Genomic DNA, 19870 nt, shown 5'->3' on the forward strand with positions numbered 1-19870 from the left:
GGAAGCCGGATCCCAACCGACCTATGGAGGAGGCCGGATCCGTGAAGGCCCATGAAGTATCCGGATCCAGCACGTTCTTAGAGGAAGGCGGATCCTTGACGTACACGGCAAGACTTTGTACCGTAGTTAGGAAACTTGTATTCCAGCTAGGACTCTCCGTGTAAACCCTAGATCCGTGCGCCTTTATAAGCCGGATCCCAAGAGCCCTAGAGGCACAACCACAACTCATTGTAACAACGCGAAAGCGCCTAGATAATTCCAGACAAGCAGCAGTAGGCCCTGTCATCGTGCAGGTGTTCCGAAGCTGGGTAAATCGCGTACCACCGTCCTGTGTGCACTCCGCCCTATGGCCCCTACTTCTTCTCCCCCTCGTGAGGATCCCTCTTCCGAGGCACCGTCGAATAGGCAACGACAGCCTTCTCTACGGGGCATCCGCCCAAGACGGTGGTAGCAGCCACAAACAAGCAGAAAAACTACAGATCTACACCTAATCTACTCCGGCGCTCTACCTAGAGCAACTCCGGCCAGCTAATCCGGCGGAGCGGCCATCAGCGGCCCAGTGAAAAAAGGACAAGCAAGGTTACTGTAGAAGGCTTAGAGCTAGGAGGGGGGAGAATGAGCTGTTTCCGCGTCGAGCTCAACTCCAGGCTCGTGGGGCAAAACAAGATCGAGCTGGAAGCATGGCGCAGGTGGCAGGTCGAGCAGCTGTGCTTGGGAAGAGGTTGCATCGGCAACACGTAGGATGAGAGCGGTGACGGGAGGCTGCTGGCACGTACGTGTCAGGGTGCGAGGCATCGCTATCCATGCAGATCACACCCCTCGCCACGTACCCCTGCGGTGCGTCCACATGTCCGAGACCTGCTCCGTCGTCACCTACTCACATCGCATCTTATAAACCACGATCCATCTCCTCGAGGAACACACAGCACAATTGTTGTTTATTGCATATCTGCAGGCGAAAGCTCAGTGTTCAGGGTAGCGAAGGCGAAGTCAGTGCATCCACCACCATGGCTGGAGAGCAAGGGCACCACCGGGGAGGAGCGCAAGGAGGCGGCTACGCCGTCGGGGACGACTACATGCGAGCCATCCGCGGGGACGACTACAACTACGGCGGCTACGGCCAGAGCCAGGGCCAGGGCCAGAACCAGGCGGTGGCCGTCACCCTCGGGAAGGGGGTGGCCGCGGCAGCGGCGGCCGGGTCGATGCTGTTCCTGTCGGCCCTGGCGCTGACGGGCACGGTGGTGGCGCTGGTCATCGCGACGCCGGTGATGGTGATCTTCAGCCCCGTGCTGGTGCCAGCGGCCATCGCCGTGGCGCTGCTGACCACCGGGTTCGTGTCGTCTGGGGCGCTCGGCGCGGCGGCCATGGGCGTGCTCGCGTGGATGTACAGGTACCTGTCGCGCGGGTCGTCCTCGCCGCCGGGATCCGACAAGGTGGACCACACCGGCGCGAAGCTGGACTCCAAGGCGCACGAGGTGAAGAACTGGGCGCAGCAGCGCATGGACCAGGCACGGACCCAGTAGAGTGATCTCGTTTGCCCAGCAAGCGTTACCGCTGCTAGAAAGATGAGTGTGTGCATCATCAGTATATGTATGGAAGTGTGTTCCTCCCGTGGCTGCGAGCGGTGTTACCATCTACGAATAAATAAGTTGCATGTGTACGTAGTACTTGTAGCATCTAGAAGTAGAGGAGATGAAGTTTTAGTTGGCCGGTGGATGGAACGCAGCTGAGAATAAATCCAGTTCAACCGATGCGTCGTCTCGTGTATCTGTTCCTTTTATTTTAACATCTATCTTGGACCTCTTCGGTGGCTCCTACGCCGAGTGCAATCCTCTCTGCTATTCCTAAATCAATCCTCTCCTCCTGCAGTTAACCCCAATAACGTTCACCTGTTTGCCGCCACAGATTGATAGAGCCCTCATTGCACCCCGATGTGCCCTTCATCGGTTTTGATCCGGGAACCAGTAACTGCAAACCATGTCAAACCAAGACCGATCAATATCTTGACACAAACACGCTAGCGACATGCATCGAAGTGAACTTGCCTAACTGCTGACACCTCAACTCCCGGAGGGTCCCCGTGTCACCCGCCACAGGAAGGCCCTAAAAGGCGGCATGCAAATCTGGCATGGAAATCTGTCATCGGCGGGTCCTCCGCCCGCCCGGCCTGGTTGTGGTCGTGGGAGAGCCGCCAATCTACATCGACCTGTCTGACGACAAGGAGCAGGAGACGCTGGCAAAGCCCTAGCTAGTGAAGTATTGGGTGAAACTTCTACCTTCATCTAATCTCTATAAACCCTACCCCTCAATGCACGTGGTAAGGTTAGAGTATTAAAAAATGAGTAAAGTTAAAATTAAACTAGCTAGCATAATACTCTAGTACAAAATATACTTTTAGCTGCAACTGAGAATTTGGTGTTAGTGGAAATTACCCCATTAATTATCACAAAAACTTTATTAAAAATAAGACCTAAAAAGTATATCAAGTATTATCAAGTATTGTAAAATAAAGCAAAATAGGGCCGATGAGTTAGCCAACCCAAAGGTGAACACGGCCTTAGGGCATCTCCAACGGGTGATGCAAACGGACACGTAGCGATTGTTTGCGTTCGTGCGGATCTAAAGTACGTCAGAAATTAGATGGAGTCGTCTGATACATAGTAATGGGGCCATCTACGAAGACGTAAACACGGTGCAAATAAATGCGGCGCATATTTACGTTGGGGTTAAAACGAACGCGGCGCAATTTAAGCCAACGAAAACGAACGTGTGTAGAAATTTTAAACGTTCAAAATCCGTCCGTCAAAGATGCCCTTATTTTTACTTGTGGACCGAATGAAACTGACCAAAACTGGATGTGTTGCCTAGGAGTAGATGCGATGCCTTTAGGGCATCTCCAACCGGGCGACCCAAACGGACGCGTTGGGCCATCCGTTTTGGGCCGTTTGCGTGGCCGAATGGACACCCGGACAGCGCCCCGCGTCCGCGTGTCCGTTTGGGTCGCGCGGACGCAGCGCATTGGTAATAAAATAAAACAAAAATGAAAATAAAAAAGGAAAAGAACAAAACATAAATTTAAACTAGTTGGTCATTAAACTTAGCCCTATTTTGGGCAAATTTTACACAAAAGAAAGCCATATATGGCTTTAAACTAAAAAAAAAAAGCAAACCCTAGCCAGGGTTTGCGAGCACGCGTGATGGCCGCCGGCGATACTACCCCGGTAGTACTCGTCATCGTCGGCGTCGATGACGACGACGCCCCGGCGGCGACGCGTTGTTCGGCTCGACACGCCGGAGGGCACCGGGGACTCCGGCCGGGGGTCCCATCGCGCCCTTTCCCGGGCGGACTGCGGGCTCGCCGGCTGCGCAGCCGTGCCTGCGCGCGGATCGCCTGCCGGAGCTCCTCCTCCGCCGAGCGCTCCTCCTCCGCCGGGCGCGCGGACCGCTGCCGGAGCTCCTCCTCCGCCGGCGCTCCTCCTCCCGGAGCGCCGCCCGACGCGTAGCCTCCTCCCGACGGCGTGCCGGCTCCGGGAAGGCCCACGCGTCCGCACGGGCGTCCTCCTGGGCCTTCTGGCCGCCTCCTCCAGCGCGGAGGTGCGCGGCGCCTCGGCGAGGTGCGCAGCGCCTCGGCGAGGTGCGGCCATTTGGCCGGCTCGTCGAGGTCCTGCGCTCGCGGGACGCCGCGAGCGCCGCCTGCGGCTCCGGGTCGTTCTCCTCCTCCCGGGGCTGCGGCCGGGCCGGGCGCGGGCGCGGGCTCGTTGATGTAGAGGCCGCCGGGCGGCGGCCAGCCCGCCTAGCGGTGTGGTGGGCTGCGCGCGAGGCCGCGCCGTCGCGGATGTGAAGCATGTGCGCCGCGCGCATCGTGCTCCACCTCGAACCACAAGTCCCGGTTGGGACTTGCGTCGCCGTACGCGGGTCTGCCGGAGGTGCGCCGCACTGAGCGCGGCGCCTCCGGATCTCGGCGTAGCGGGCGCGGCCGGTCGCCGGGATGGGCGGCACCGGAACCCGATCCGGGCTCGGGTGCCGGCCGTGGGGAGGTGCACGTCCCCCACGGCATTGGGACGCCGGCGTCAGAACATCTGCGCCACCGCTACGGTGACGTAGATCCGATCGCGTTCGGGAGCGCCGGCGGCCCCATTGCGAACGCCGGCGGCGCGACTTGCCGGCTGCCGGCCTCGTGGTCGTTGGCGGACGGCTCGAACTCGCGCTTCGGGGCCATGGCGGCGCGGAAGCTTCGAGCTCGCGCGTGCGGCCGGAGTGGAAAGTGGGGGCCGGATAGGGACGGTCCCTTCCCCGATCCACATTTAATAGGGGCCAGGGCACCGGCAGTGGGCCGGCCAGGCGGACAGGGCGGACACGCGAGGACGCCGCGTGCCATCCGCGGCCACGCAAACCCGGCCCAGATTTGGGCCGGGTTTGCGTCGTTCCGGACGCCGCGGCCGTCCGCTTTTGCGGTGCGTCCCCGCGTTGGGCCGGGTTTTTGTCCGTTTCGACCCATCCGGACACGCGGGCGCGGGATGGGTCGCCCGGTTGGAGATGCCCTTAGCGCCGCAGCTGATTTCCTACGCTCTGTCTGCTGCCTTGACGAGCAACAAGTCTTCGTCTTCCTTCCACACCACACCACCCCGCCTCACTCCCACCCCACTGCTCGCTGCCTTTAGAACCGCCGGATCGGCACCTCGCGCCGCCAATCCAGGCCGGCCGCTGCTCCCCCGACCTCGAGGTGACGGCCCTACCCGCGTTCCTTACCAGTCCCCCCTCCATTCTCTCTTCCTACGGGCTGCTAGCTCTCTTCCAGTGTTGCCTAACCCGAGATCTATCTTGTACTACAGTACTAATCTCTCTTCCAATGTAGGTTCCACTATGAATTTCTACTTCTTTTATTTAAGGAGTTTCGAGGTTTTGTGGTTCTTCCTTTGTTAATTTGTCTCTAGATTTACAAAATGAACTCTACCTTTAAGTAAAAAAACAACAAATTCCGATGCTTGAAGACAAGTCGCAATCCTCATTATTATAGAAAGTTTTGATTTCTCGAACAAAAACCCAAATCATTTTTTCATTGAAGGGACTATCACATTCATGTTGGTTTTTGTGCGGAAATTGCACCGTTCGCCACGTCCCACTCTATTTGTTGCACAAACCACCACTTGAGCTTTCTTTTTGCAAAAAGCGTCAGGTGGTTGTTTAATCTACTGCAAGGTCCACCACTTGGTCATCTAATCAACTATTTAGTATTGTTGCGGATGACCCTCGTATGTCAACGCTTCCGTGGATGTAAGAAATAGTGAAACCTTTAAAAAATTATAAAAATAATTTGTCATCCAGAAATGATGTTCTTTTGTGTGGATGCCCATTAGGATGTAATTGGTGCATTTTATATGAATCATCAGTATATGTAGTCAGAGGGAAATTAATTATCCGTACAACATTCATGAATTTTTTTATTGGTTCGTTATAGGTTTTAGTAAACCTAGTTTTGAGCATTAGTCATCCATCCAAAAAACTAAACAGATACTGAAAATTTATGAACTTCTTGTTATAGGATTTTTTTTACATAAAACGTAAATATGGACAATACAGTATATGTTCAAAAATAGGTGCACACTATAGTAATTTTTGTATGATCTGTTTAGGTGGGCTAGGAGTATTTGGTTTAAAATATAAGCAGAAAAAACCTTTTGAAGTAAAAGAATTGAGTGCATCCAAAAATATCATAATTTTAGGAGAACAATTTTTTATGAATTATTGAAGTTTTTAATGTTTGTGTACATTAATTAGAGCATTCACATGAATGCACACTACCGATTTGCTATCAGCATGGCTAATTAGTTGATTAGATGACCAAGTGGTGAAGATCATACATGGCAACAGCTGCAATTTCTCCTGCTTTTGGACCTTTGCTGGGACTTTTCAAACCATATGTTCTTTTTTCTTTATGGCATTTGCATTATTTACAGCTGACCACATTTTCAGTGGCACATGTCCCATAGTTTGTAAGCAGTTTAGCCATTTTTGCAGTTATATAAGGAGGTTCAGTACACACTCAATACTTACGGTAGCGAAGGAAAACTCCAAGGTTGAACTTATAGTAAAAGAAGAAATAAAATATGGGTGTGCCTATGTCTCAGTTGACTGAGATTTTCTTAAATCTCAGTCAACTCAGAAAAGTGCAACTACAGTTCAAAGAAAAGTGCTGATAAGGGGTGGCCCGATCTTCTCAGTAAGCAACGGTGGTGATGATGATCATGGGGTGATGGCAGCGGAGATACACGACGATGAAGTGGAAGATAACTTGTATGACGCAACGAGATTTCTCGATTGGTCCCTGTCACCAATGCAACAGCTCTCAACCCTGTAAGATATTCGCAACTCCACACACTTGCGCACGTAGCCGCCGACCACGAAGCGGTAAGTTGCAACCGTCTAATTCCCAATGGAACAGCAGATCACACAAGACTTTTTCAGGATCTACACAATATCAAGCAATATGGTGTAGGGATTCAATAGTTTTGCTAGAGCAAACAACTAAGAACTAGGGTTTATCTTAAACGTGGTCTAAAGCAGCTAGGGGGGCGTCATGGGCACTTATATAGGCGTCCGGGACGAGTTCTGGTCGAAAAGATACAAAAATAACCGACCCAGAATAGATCTGGTCGAGACAGACTCGGACAAGTCCGGTCTGGAATCCGGTCAACCGGGCCGAGGGACCGGATCGGCGGTCTGGGGTCCGGTCAGCGGCGGCAACCGGGTGGGCCGGTGCGGGGTCCGGTCAACCGGCGGCAACCGGATAGTTGCGAGGTTTTCCGGTTTTCATCCGCACGATAAATCCCGTCCGGTTGGCGCCGATCGGCCGGTCTGTGGCCGGGTTGGCCGGTCTGGCGGCCGGATCGGACCGGGTCTTTGGGCCGGCTGGACGTCTTCCTCTCCTCTCGCGCATGCCTCCCGCTCCTCCCTCGCGCGTCCATGAGATATCTTCATGTCCAGCTCCATGTCCAGCTTCACGTCCATCTTGACGTCCGTCTTCATGTCCAGCTGCTCCTCTCCTCCTCGTGCGATGCTCGTCTCCTCTTGATACCTGATGATACATAAGTAATAGGACTTATGCAGTATAAAGTTCTCATCAATCAAAGTACCGTTTAGAAACAAGTTCACCTGTTGTTTAAGTAGCTTCGCACGAGCCCTTATAATTGGTCCAATCCGAACTTGATTGGACTTGAGCTCCACAGCAGGTTCATCTTCATTTATCAATGACGGAGGTAGTGGTGTAGTAGGGATGTCCTCATCATCTCCCCCCCTTCAAAAGGCGTCGACCCCGACGCTCCAAGGTCTTCTCCGTCATATGGTTTCAAATCAGCAACATTGAAAGAATTACTGACACCAAACTCATCAACTGGAAGATCTATCGAGTATGCATTATCATTGATCTTGGCAAGCACTTTGTAAGGACCAGCACCACAAGGCTTCAACTTAGACTTCCGCAGCTTCGGGAACCTATCCTTGCGAAAATGTACCCAGACCATATCACCAGGCTTGAACAACATCTCTTTGCGCTTCTTATTCATCCTTGCAGCATTGCTCTTGCCTTTCTTCTCTGTCAACTCTTTAGTCTTCACATGGATCTTTCGCACAAAATCTGCCCTCTTGGATGCCTCCATATTAACTCTCTCATGTATGGGCAAAGGCAACAAGTCAAGTGGAGTAATGGGTTTAAAACCATACACCACCTCAAAAGGACATAGCTCCGTGGTAGAATGTACCGCCCTGTTGTAGGCAAACTCTACATGCGGCAAACACTCTTCCCACTCCTTCAGGTTCTTCTTGATCATGGATCTCAACAGTTGTGACAAGGTTCGATTCACCACCTCAGTTTGACCATCAGTTTGGGGATGACAAGTAGTACTGAACAGCAGCTTTGTCCCAAGCTTTCCCCAAAGTGTCTTCCAGAAGTAGCTCATGAACTTCACATCACGATCAGAAACAATAGTCTTCGGGACTCCTGTAATCGAACAATCTCCCTGAAAAACAGGTTAGCAATATGCGACGCATCGTCGCTTTTGTGGCAGGCAATAAACTGTTACATTTTAGAAAATCTGTCCACTACCACAAATATAGAATCATGGCCTCTTTTAGTACGCGGCAAACCCAACACAAAATCCATACTAATATCTTCCCAAGGTGTAGTAGGTGCCGGTAATGGAGTATACAAACCGTGAGGCTTCAGCTTGGACTTGGACTTGTTGCAAGTAATGCATCTCTTCACGTACCTGTCCACATCCCGCCTCATCTTTGGCCAATAAAAATGATCAGCGAGCATGAGTAGCGTCTTCTCACGCCCAAAGTGACCCATCAAGCCTCCAGCATGTGATTCCTGTAATAAGAGCAAACACACAGACGATTCTGGAACACATAGTTTGTTAGCTCGAAACAAGAACCCATCATGTATGTGATATTTTTCCCATGCTTTACCAAGAGCACATAAGCGATATGGTTCAGCAAAATCATGATCAGTAGCATACAAATCACATAACACCTCTAAACCAGGAATTTTAACATCAAGTTGAGTTAATAGCATATTCTTCCTAGATAGAGCATCAGCACCAATATTATCTTTTCCCTTCTTATGTTTAATAATGTACGGAAAAGACTCAATGAACTCAACCCACTTAGCAAGACGCCTATGCAAAGTAGATTGGGCTTTCAGATATTTTAAAGCTTCATCATCAGAATGTATGATAAATTCCTTTGGCCACAAATAATGTTGCCAAACCTCAAGAACTCTAATCAAAGCATACAATTCTTTATCATATATTGGATAGTTCAACTTAGCACCAGAAAGTTTCTCAGAAAAATATGCAATTGGGCGACCCTCTTGCATCAACACACCACCAATTCCAATACCACTAGCATCACATTCAATCTCAAATTGCTTATTGAAATCAGGAAGTGCAAGCAACGGTGCAGAAGTTAACAATCGTTTCAGTTCATCAAAAGCATGATCTTGGGCAACGCCCCACTCAAATGCAACACCCTTTTTAGTCAATTCATTCAAAGGTGCAGCAATAGTAGAAAAATTGGGCACAAAACGGCGATAAAACCCAGCTAGACCATGAAAACTCCTAACTTGACTCACATTCATGGGAGTAGGCCAATTTTGAATAGCTTCAATTTTAGACACATCTACTTCTACTCCATGCTTAGAGACAACATAACCCAGAAATATGACCTTATCTTTGCAAAATGTGCACTTCTCAAGATTACCATAGAGTTTACTATCACGCAACACTTGCAAAACATGTCGAATATGTATAATATGATCAGATTCATTGCGGCTGTAAATTAATATGTCATCAAAATACACAACCACAAACTTGCCAATAAATTCACGCAAAACATGGTTCATCAGTCTCATGAAAGTGCTAGGTGCATTAGTCAAACCAAAAGGCATTACTAACCACTCATATAAACCAAATTTTGTTTTAAAGGCAGTTTTCCACTCATCACCTTCTTTCATCGTAATGTGATGATAACCCCTACTCAAATCAATTTTAGAGAACACAGCAGCACCACTCAATTCATCTAGCATATCCTCTAAACGGGGAATAGGGTGACGATATCGAATAGTGATATTGTTTATAGCTCTACAATCTACGCACATACGCCATGTACCATCTTTCTTAGGAACAAGAATAACAGGAACAGCACAAGGACTAAGGCTGATGCGGATATAACCTTTGTCGAGTAGCGCTTGTACTTGCTTCTGTATCTCCTTCGTCTCTTCGGGGTTCGTTCTATATGGTGCCCGATTGGGTAGCGAAGCTCCGGGGATCAAGTCGATTTGATGCTCAATACCTCGCAATGGTGGAAGTCCTGCGGGTACCTCATCCGGAAACACGTCGCCAAATTCCTGCAAAACATTAGAAACACCAAGAGGAAGAGGGGTCATGTCGTTAGAAACCAAAACCGTACCCCTGTACAAGAGCACAAGAGGCATGGCCATAGGATCCTCACTAAATTCTCTCATGTCTTCTTTGGTGGCTAATGAGACTAAGGAATTCACTCTCTCACTTTTCGTTATATCACTCACAACATTACAATTCTCTCGCCTATCTAAAGAAGCATCCTCCAAATTGACTTCAACTTTACGACGAGACTCATTGACAATTTCTTTGTGGTGTCATAGGCTGTAAATTGATTTTCTTGCCCTTGAACTCCAAGTGATATGTATTGGCACGGCCATTGTGTTGCCTGAGAACGGTCATAGAGCCAAGGCCGACCCAATAGTAGGTGACACACCGTCATAGGAACGACATCAAAATCAATGCAATCCTTATACGGTCCAATAGCAAACTCAACACGCACCATGTGGTTTACCTTCATCTCACCATTGTCGCTCAACCACTGAATATAGTATGGATGCGGGTGCGGTAGATACTTCAACTTCAGCTTGGTACACAACTCCTTGCTTGCTAAATTGCGGCAACTCCCGCCATCAATAATGACCTTGCAAGCCTTGTCAGGACCAACTAAAGCCTTTGTTTGGAACAAATTGCAGCGCTGAGTAAATGCACTAGGCAACACATTAAGAGCACGCTGCGACACAACAATGGTGCGAGCATCAGACGGATATGCATCTTCACCATCAGTGTCATAGTCATCATCTTCTGGAGCATTAGAATCAACATCATCTCCAGTCTCATACTCATTGTCCTCATTGATAACCATGACTTTGCGGTTAGGACAATCTCTCTTGAAGTGACCCTTGCCACCACATGTATGACAAACCATATCACGGTTACGCGCAATAGACACATTAGAGCCACTCGTACTTGCAGCAGATTCGGACTTCTTTGTGTTAGACACATTGGAGACCGACTTACTAGGCGGAGGGGCAGAGCGCGTCGAAGGCGCCGGTGCCATAGATGGGGCCGCGCGGGGTGTGAAACGCCCAGCTCCTGTAGCTCGTCCTTTGATCTTTGCTTCGTCAGCCAACTGTGATTCAGCTTCTCTTGCATGATGTAACAATTGATTCATATTGGTGTAGCTGTAGTGACGAACAATGCCTTTGATGTCATACTTCAAACCATTGAGGAAACGCTGCATTGTCATCTCAAGAGACTCACGGACACGGCCACGCTGCATAAGCATCTCCATCTCCATGTAGTATTCATCCACAGTCTTCACACCTTGTCTCAAAAGAGTCAGCTTATCATATATGTTCCGCAAGTAATTTGTAGGCACAAAGCGAGCAGTCATCGCCTCCTTCATGGCACGCCAAGTGCATATAGGCTGCTCACGATCCTCTTCGCGGTTACGAACAAAAGCATCCCACCAACACAAAGCATAGCCATCAAATTCGGAAGAAGCAAGCTTGATCTTCCGGTCTTCAGTATAATGCGGATGTAAGCTCCACAACTTCTCAATCTTCAACTCCCAAGTGAGGTATTCTTCAACATCAGCTCCTCCTTCAAACTTGGGTATAGAAAATTTGGGCTTACCCAAACCATCTTCTTCATCTTGTCCACGACCATTGCGGCCAAGTGGAACCCAACCACGAGGACGATTACCACGGGGCGCATCACGACCATTGTGTGCGTCATCTTGAAGCTCAGGATCATCGTCATCTTCTTGTTGTTGTTGCGCGGTCAAATTCTCAACAGCTAAGCGCAAATCAGCAAGATTGCGTTGTACATCCGTCATTTGATCTTGCATTGTAGTGACGGTCACATGAGCAGCATCCAGCTTTTGGGAAATCTCATCAATCTTCCCATTAAGCGCATCGTCCTTAGCGCGGAATTCACGTCGCATCTCATTACGAAGAGCCTCATACTCCCTCCATGTGATGATATCTGCAGCACTCTTGTTTTCCTGGTTAACAATTCTATGATCACTAGCAGACATCGTTAGTAGATTAGTGCACTAAATCAAAAATATATGGTGGTACTCTCACAACTCACTCAAAACTGATAAGAAAAGGAGATCTTACCGTTCCAAAGTAAATTAGTGTTGCTTACCACTTGTAGTAACAACTAGTGCACGGATGTAGCGAAGCGAATATCAAGGGTATAAGAACAAATCACACGACAAAGCAGGGTATATGTGGGGCTGTAGGTAGGCTACCTATTTGCACCAATAAAAAGCTCTAGCGCTGACCGTAGACAACCAATGATACTCACACAAGGCGATATAATGGGGCAATGCAACTATATGTGGGAAAAGTTGCAGTGCACACGAGAGACGCTAGCAAAGCTCAACGAGACAGGCACAAGATTGCTCAACTACAGGTGCAGTAAAGTAAACTTTAGGCCTTCACTTGATTCAACTAGCACTTCACTTTTCTTTTTGGATTTTTCTATTTGTAGAACACACGCAGCTATGTAGCTCTTTTTGCTTCTTTTCAATTTTCAATTTTTTTTTTGATTTTCTGACACAACTCCTTGATAACACGGCCAACAGAAATATGCAAAGCACCGATAACCTAACGAGCAGCCTGTCGAGCGGTAAAACTAGTCTCTTCTGGGGAAGTTCCTAGTCACGTTATATCGAAAGGCTGTGTCTATGGTTGAGAACAAGCACACTGTACGCTATGTGGACTCGGAGCAACAAAAATTGACACCACAAGATAAAGTAACACAAGATGATAGAGTAAACTCAAACCCTAAAAGACTAGATGGAAAGAAAAGATACGCAAAAACAACTACGAAAAGCAACTAAAACTTGAAATTAGTGCAATCTAAGGCTATGGCAAACCCTAACCCTAATTTTTTTTTGGCTTTGTCTAGATAGGAAACACTCACAACTCAACTATGGGGTGGATTGTGGATGGCTTACCGAGGAAAACTGGAAATCTGATACCAAGATGATAAGGGGTGGCCCGATCTTCTCAGTAAGCAACGGTGGTGATGATGATCACGGGGTGATGGCAGCGGAGATACACGACGATGAAGTGGAAGATAACTTGTATGACGCAACGAGATCTCTCGATTGGTCCCTGTCGCCAATGCAACAGCTCTCAACCCTGTAAGATATTCGCAACTCCACACACTTGCGCATGTAGCCGCCGACCACGAAGCGGTAAGTTGCAACCGTCTAATTCTCAATGGAACAGCAGATCACACAAGACTTTTTCAGGATCTACACAATATCAAGCAATATGGTGTAGGGATTCAATAGTTTTGCTAGAGCAAACAACTAAGAACTAGGGTTTATCTTAAACGTGGTCTAAAGCAGCTAGGGGGCGTCACTGGCACTTATATAGGCGTCCGGACGAGTTACGTCGAAAAGATACAAAAATAACCGACCAGAATAGATGCGGTCGAGACAGACTCGGACAAGTCCGGTCTGGAATCCGGTCAACCGGGCCAGGGACCGGATCGGCCGGTCTGGGGTCCGGTCAACCGGGCGGCAACCGGGTGGGCCGGTCTGGGGTCCGGTCAACCGGGCGGCAACCGGATAGTTGCGAGGTTTTCCGGTTTTCATCCGGTACGATAAATCCCGTCCGGTTGGCGCCCGGTCGACCGGGTCTGTGACCGGGTTGGCCGGTCTGGCGGCCGGTCGGACCGGGTGCTGGACCGGCCTGGATGTCTTCCTCTCCTCTCGCGCATGCCTCCCGCTCCTCCCTCGCGCGTCCATAAGATATCTTCATGTCCAGCTCCATGTCCAGCTTCACGTCCATCTTGACGTCCGTCTTGATGTCCAGCTGCTCCTCTCCTCCTCGTGCGATGCTCGTCTCCTCTTGATACCTGATGATACATAAGTAATAGGACTTAGGCAGTATAAAGTTCTCATCAATCAAAGTACCGTTTAGAAACAAGTTCACCTGTTGTTTAAGTAGCTTCGCACGAGCCCTTGTAATTGGTCCAATCCGAACTTCACTGGACTTGAGCTCCACAGCAGGTTCATCTTCATTTATCAATGATGGAGGTAGTGGTGTAGTAGGGATGTCCTCATCAAGTGTAACTTGGTTCAGTTGCACATTTCTGTCAGAAAAGTGCAATTGCACTCTTTTAACAGAAAAGTGCAACTCAAAGCACATTTTTGTAAGTGACTTAGACTTAAGAAAATCTCAGTTGACTGAGACATAGCAAAACCGTTAAAATATCTAAATGTACTCATTTTAGTTTGCAGTCATCGGACATAAACAGTGGCAATTTGTGCCCAGTTTAACTTGCATTTGATTATATATGTATCCAATTTCAGTGGGAGCAGAGCAAAATGGGTGGAAGACTAGCATCCTTTTGGGAACAATGGAACATCCAGATTCTGGTGATCCTGAGCTTCGCCCTGCAAGTCCCCCTCCTCTTCTGTGCAGGGATCCGGCGTAGTCGTAAAGCCTCGGCTGTATTGTCAATTCTCCTCTGGCTGGCGTACCTGATGGCCGACTACACCGCGATCTATGCCCTTGGCCACATGTCCATCAGTATGAGCAGATCTCCTCCACGCGACCTTCACCAGCACCAGATGGTGCCATTCTGGGCTCCCTTCCTGTTGCTTCACCTTGGTGGGCCGGACACCATCACCGCCTACGACTTCCAGGACAACCAGCTCTGGCTGCGCCACTTGCTCACCCTCGCGGCGCAGGTGCTTGGCGCCGCCTATGTCGTGTACCTGTTCGTCGCGGCCGGGAACCCAGCTGGGACGCTGCTCGCCGCTGCTGCGTCGATGTTCGTCACCGGCTGCATCAAGTACGGCGAGAGGACGTGGGCTCTCAAGTGTGGCGGCATCGACAGCATCGCCAGCTCTCTTCATGACGGCAAGCCGTCGGCCACCGCTGGTCCTTACCATGCGAGGGAGGAGGGAAAGAGGCTAGAAACGGAGGAGGTCGTGTTGGGAGCCCACTACATGCTCAATTTCTGCAAGGGCCTCCTGGCTGATGTGCCGGTGATGCACAAGTCTGAGTACGAAGCCGTGCGACAAGGCATCCTGCTCAACGGCAGAAACCACCTGTTTCAACTGGCCGCGATGGAGCTTTCCCTCCTGGACGACATACTCTACGCCAAGGCGGCAGTCATCCACACCTGGCACGGCTTGTGCATCCGTATCATCGCGCCGCTCTCTGTGGTCGCAGTGTTCGTGCTGTTCCAGCTCAGCAGCAAGGACGCCTATGGCAGAGCTGACGTCGCCGTCACCTACATCCTGCTTGTCGGAGCCATGACCAGGGATTTGGATTTCGTCCGGAAAATTCGAATTGCGTCCGAATTTCGCCCATTTCGGTCAGGACCGGTAAGACAATTTCCCGGAAGAAATCTACTAAACATTGGAGCTTGCGTCGTCTCTCAGTGTGGCAGGGTCTTCCTGGGCGTGCGCGTCCTACCATGCTCGAGGATGGCACCGGCTCTGCGGCACAGTGGTGCGCCTCCGCCAGATATTCAAGGCTGGAGCAAGGAGGAGTGCCTGTCTGGACACGCTTGGGCAGTACAACCTACTGGACCTCTGCACCGACGCCAGAAAGGACGACCACTTGAGAGGCAAGATCGCCAAGATGATCGGACTTGGGGACCGGTGGCAGAAGCTGCACTACTCCGGCACCGCCCCCATCTCCGACGGCATCAAGGCTCTCGTGCTGGGAGAGATCTGGAAGAGGAAAGTCGATGACCTGAGGAATGCGCTGGGAAGGTGGATCCTCAAGGAGAAAGGGATGTACGAGGATCTCACGCGGATAGCCGATGACACCGAGCTGGACCGTAGCATCATCGTGTGGCACATTGCCACCGATCTCTACCTCTCCCTGTGCCCTGACCCTCAAGAGGAGGTCCGGGACAACATAAGGGTGCTCTCCAACCACATGCTCTTCCTCATGGTGGTGCATCCCTACCTGTTGCCCGGAGTTGTTCGCAACGGCCGTTACAAGGAGAACTTGAAGTACTATGATATGGTGTGGTGGGTTAATTTGAGGTCCACCAAGGAAAGCACCATGAAACTGTCCAGATCGGAGATCATCAACAAGATAGCCGAGTGGCAACTCCCGGCTGATTCGAGGCACAAGTACATTTACGGCATCGGCGATGAAGCTGCTGACGACGTCGATGACAGGCCAGTCTATGCTGACGGATGGGCTCGCCGGGATGCTGTTCGGCAACAGGTGGTGCTTGCCTGCCGCTGACATGCTGGAGGTGATCGCAGGCGTGTGGGTGGAGATGCTGTGCTACGCGAGCCACCACTGCGGCGCGGAGTCTCACGCCAAGAAGCTAAGCACCGGAGGAGAGTTCATGAATGCCATCTGGCTTATCATAGGGCACGCCACGGACTACGACAGATGGGCCCCATCTGCTGAGGGCTTCACGGGGGGTTTAGAGCTCAGCAACCCTCCGCGCAAGCAGAAGCTCCCTGCCAGATGGATGCAGCCAGAGGCGGACGTAGTTTTTGACGTTGAAGCTCACCAAACACCGAGCACTTCATGTGCAGAAAGACGTCACCAATAAAATCAATACATCATGTATGGATTGAATCATATGTACGTACAATCTTGCCCTGTATTGTTGCTTCAAATGCTTTGCTAGGAGTCCTCTTTTAATAATTTGTTAGTGCTTTTTCTTAGGAGAAGTGCAAACAGTGGCTGGTAAAGGAAAGAGTAGATTTGATAGACTTTGGCCTTCCAGATCATAAAATTTGAATTTCATTAGTAACTAGTTATAGAGGTCCGAGTTTTAATAGTGGAAATCCCCCTCTATAGGAGGAGAGAACTGAAATTGACTCATGAAATTAGCTAGACATGACTATGTTGTTCAGTCAGACACCATAGGAAACCTTTGATGCAAATCGTGAAAGCCTGAATATTTTTCCTGCTCTTGCTGTTAATACACTCTGAAATTCTTACAGAAACTCGCATTCCATTCTGTCTTGAATATATAGTTAACCATTGAAAGTGTGAGGCTATAGTTTCAGTATACACGAGCTACATGAACACTTGAGTGTGGCTAACTGAACAATTTCATGTGTATTTCTGAACCGATGTTACCATAAGCTCATGTCCAAGTAAGAGAACCTGCCTATGTATAAACAACCGAGGTTATTGTTGCTGTTTCCTAAGGTAATCATGTGTTATAGTTAATCTATTAAAACATGAAGAGCATAGAGACACAACAAAATGCATATATTTTATTTTCATATTGACTAGCACTCTGTCTTTGTATGTGACTAGCGCATCATACACATCATGTGCTAGTAGTCTATATATATATATGACCATCACTCTGTCTTTTCCATGTACATATTCATATGTGGAGTCCGAGGCTTATTAGTTCGCTCACTCAGAGCTAGTTTTCCTAAACTGCAGGAGCCATCATTCTGCAAATATGGTGTTTGCAAATTTCGACCTGATGGATATCAAGACAGAATTGTAGCCCCTACTGTAGTGCTGATTATATTAATGCCATTTCTTGCCGGATTGTTCACGATGGATGGTTCAAAATTGTAGTCCAACATTGTCATGTAACTGGAGTTACCAATATCTTGCTGGTATGTATGTTTGTATGAATGTAGTCGACAGGCCTGTAGCCTGGGCTTGAATTCACAGCTATGTGAACTATACTGGTCAAAAAGTTGAGATGATGTTTTTCTTATAGTATATGGATTTTTTCTTGTCTATGTTTCATTTAGCAATTCGTGGGCGATGCTCCATTCAGAGTTGATGACTTTTCATGTTTTATAAACCAAAAATATCTGAATGAACTCAAACAATACATGAATAATGAGTTTCAGGTTTATCAACAAAACTGAAGAGTAGCGTACCTAAGGGGAAACATTAGTGCCTTAAGTGAATAATGAATTTACAGCACCATCAGGAAGCACAATCTTCCAAATATCTTGTTAATCTTGGATTAAAGGCACCACCAGGACATCACAATTATGAATTACCGACAAGCACTTTGATACGCTGCAGTACTAGTAAGAGAAAAAGGAATGATTTGGTCGACTGATGAACATATTGACTGATCCGATTCTTGTAGAGTTACCATTTACTGAACTGCAGATTGGAGTCAGGAAGATCGTGGCAGGAAGAACTCAAGATTGAAGTGCAGAATTGTCGTCGGGGCTGGGTGGAAAGCCGCCGTCGGTTCGCCGCATCTGGCATTCAGGCGTGGATCAGGCCTTGTGTTGAGCCGCCTGGGATCTAGGGCAGGGGCGCAAACCTGCGACGCGATGGAAGCATAGCCAATTGAACTGATAACAGACCAAGTTATCGGGGGCAATAGTTCGTAGAACATCAGACGAATGCCTTTGATCAGGATGTAGCGCACCAGGATCGTTTCCCTGTCCTTTTCCAAGTACTGAGCGCCAGCGGGCTAGTGATCGGAAACGATCGGGATCTGGGCGTAGGCGCGTAAGCCGCGTAGCTGATCAGGATCACAACCTCGCAGCAGACGGGGAGTGAAGTCCAAGACACAGTGTGTGTTTTTTTGCAGATAATTTATGTCTCATTAATTTATAAAATAAAGATCAAATTACAAGCCACACCGACTTATAATGGAACTAAAAATATAGGAGAATCCTAATTTTGGCAAAGAACTCTCAGCCAAAAAAAAAAAAAATATTACAATCAAGACCAAAGAAACCCGCGAGCAATATACCAATTCATGTCACTGACATCGGTCACGACCGTAGCGGCCATCCAAGAAAAAGTGAGCAGATCACATCTTTAACTGAGCTCGACGCGGCTTCGTCACTGACCTGCCACTTTGCGGATCTCCAAAGTAGCTTGCCAAAGTCATTGTCGCTGAAAGATTTTGGCACCCCAAACGTACAGGCCATCGAATTCCACACCTAGCACCCCAGTGCAACATCGTCGTGTCGGAAATCATGCATGTCTGCCTCCAACCACGAACCCAACACAAGATTAACCATCTTCAAGATGTTACCGAGGCAGACAACCTCCTTATAAACAACAAAGACAGAGATGAATTGATTCGTATGCCGTGCAATGTGCATCGACATCTCATGTATATATATAGCATCCGATTGGTTAGGATTACAGGTTCGGTTTACAATCACAACAACCTCTGTAGTTATCTGAATATCTACAACGTGCTAACCACGACATAGCTGTACACGGTTTAGATCGTCTGTAATATCTCAACTACCGTCATCGTTTAACAGTCCCCCTCGATCCAAACGTGTACTGCTCATGCACAGTTCGAACTTCAGTCGATCAAAGACATCTCGATTCAACGCCTTTGTGAAAATATCCGCTAGCTGATCCCGAGAGGAAATGAACCGAACCTTCAGCATTCCTGCTGCAACTTTCTCTCGAACGAAGTGGAAATCAATCTCGATATGTTTCGTCCGTGCGTGAAACATAGGATTAGCTGTTAAAAACATAGCTCCAAGATTGTCACACCACAATACCGGAGCTTGTGCTTGAAAAACCCCCAGTTCTCTGAGAACTGATTGCAACCAAGTCACTTCTGATGTGCCATTAGCAATCGCTTTATATTCTGCTTCTGTACTCGATCGACTCACAGTTGGTTGCTTCCACGAGCTCCATGATACTAGGTTTGGACCATAAAACACTGCATATCCACCAGTTGAGCGCCGATCGTCAGGGCACCGGGCATCCGTGTAAACACTCAGCTCTGTGGAAGAAGACCTCTGAAAATACTGTCCAAAGTTTATTGTGCCCTTGACATATCTCAGTATGCGTTTTACTGCCGCCCAGTGCACATCTGTTGGTGTAGCTAGGAACTGACACACACGATTTACCGCCAAAGAGATGTCCAGTCGAGTCAAGCATAAATACTGCAAAGCTCCTACTGTGCTTCTGTAGCTAAACGCAGTTTTATCGTCTAGCAACATTCCGGTGTTCTTGCTGAATTTTTCTGTTGCAGACATCGGCGTAGCTATCTCCTTGCACTTATGCATATTTACCCGGCGAAGA

General features: G+C 48.9%; 2 protein-coding genes across 3 annotated transcripts; both read left to right on the forward strand.

The window, feature by feature from the left end:
- Window positions 1-944: 944 nt before the first annotated feature.
- LOC127300666 (oleosin 16 kDa-like) lies at window positions 945-1744 on the forward strand. Its single transcript, XM_051330818.2, has one exon. The coding sequence runs from the start codon at window positions 1008-1010 to the stop codon at window positions 1521-1523; it is 516 nt and encodes a 171-aa protein (XP_051186778.1). The 5' UTR covers window positions 945-1007; the 3' UTR covers window positions 1524-1744.
- A 2797-nt stretch (window positions 1745-4541) lies between these two features.
- On the forward strand, window positions 4542-17583 carry LOC127300667 (uncharacterized). Of its 2 annotated transcripts, XR_007851477.1 has the most exons (3): window positions 4542-4723; window positions 14197-16450; window positions 17273-17583. XR_007851477.1 is itself a non-coding variant. In XM_051330820.1 (2 exons), exon 2 carries the CDS (start codon window positions 14212-14214, stop codon window positions 15589-15591), a length of 1380 nt encoding a protein of 459 aa, XP_051186780.1. In that variant the 5' UTR covers window positions 4542-4723; window positions 14197-14211; the 3' UTR covers window positions 15592-16453. The 2 variants fall into 2 exon arrangements, 1 of the variants encoding a protein (XP_051186780.1); XM_051330820.1 differs by lacking the exon at window positions 17273-17583 and having other exon boundaries at window positions 14197-16453.
- Window positions 17584-19870: the final 2287 nt, after the last annotated feature.

This window comes from Lolium perenne, chromosome 5 (genome assembly GCF_019359855.2).
Source record: "Lolium perenne isolate Kyuss_39 chromosome 5, Kyuss_2.0, whole genome shotgun sequence".
In the NCBI taxonomy this organism is placed as follows: Eukaryota; Viridiplantae; Streptophyta; class Magnoliopsida; order Poales; family Poaceae; genus Lolium; species Lolium perenne.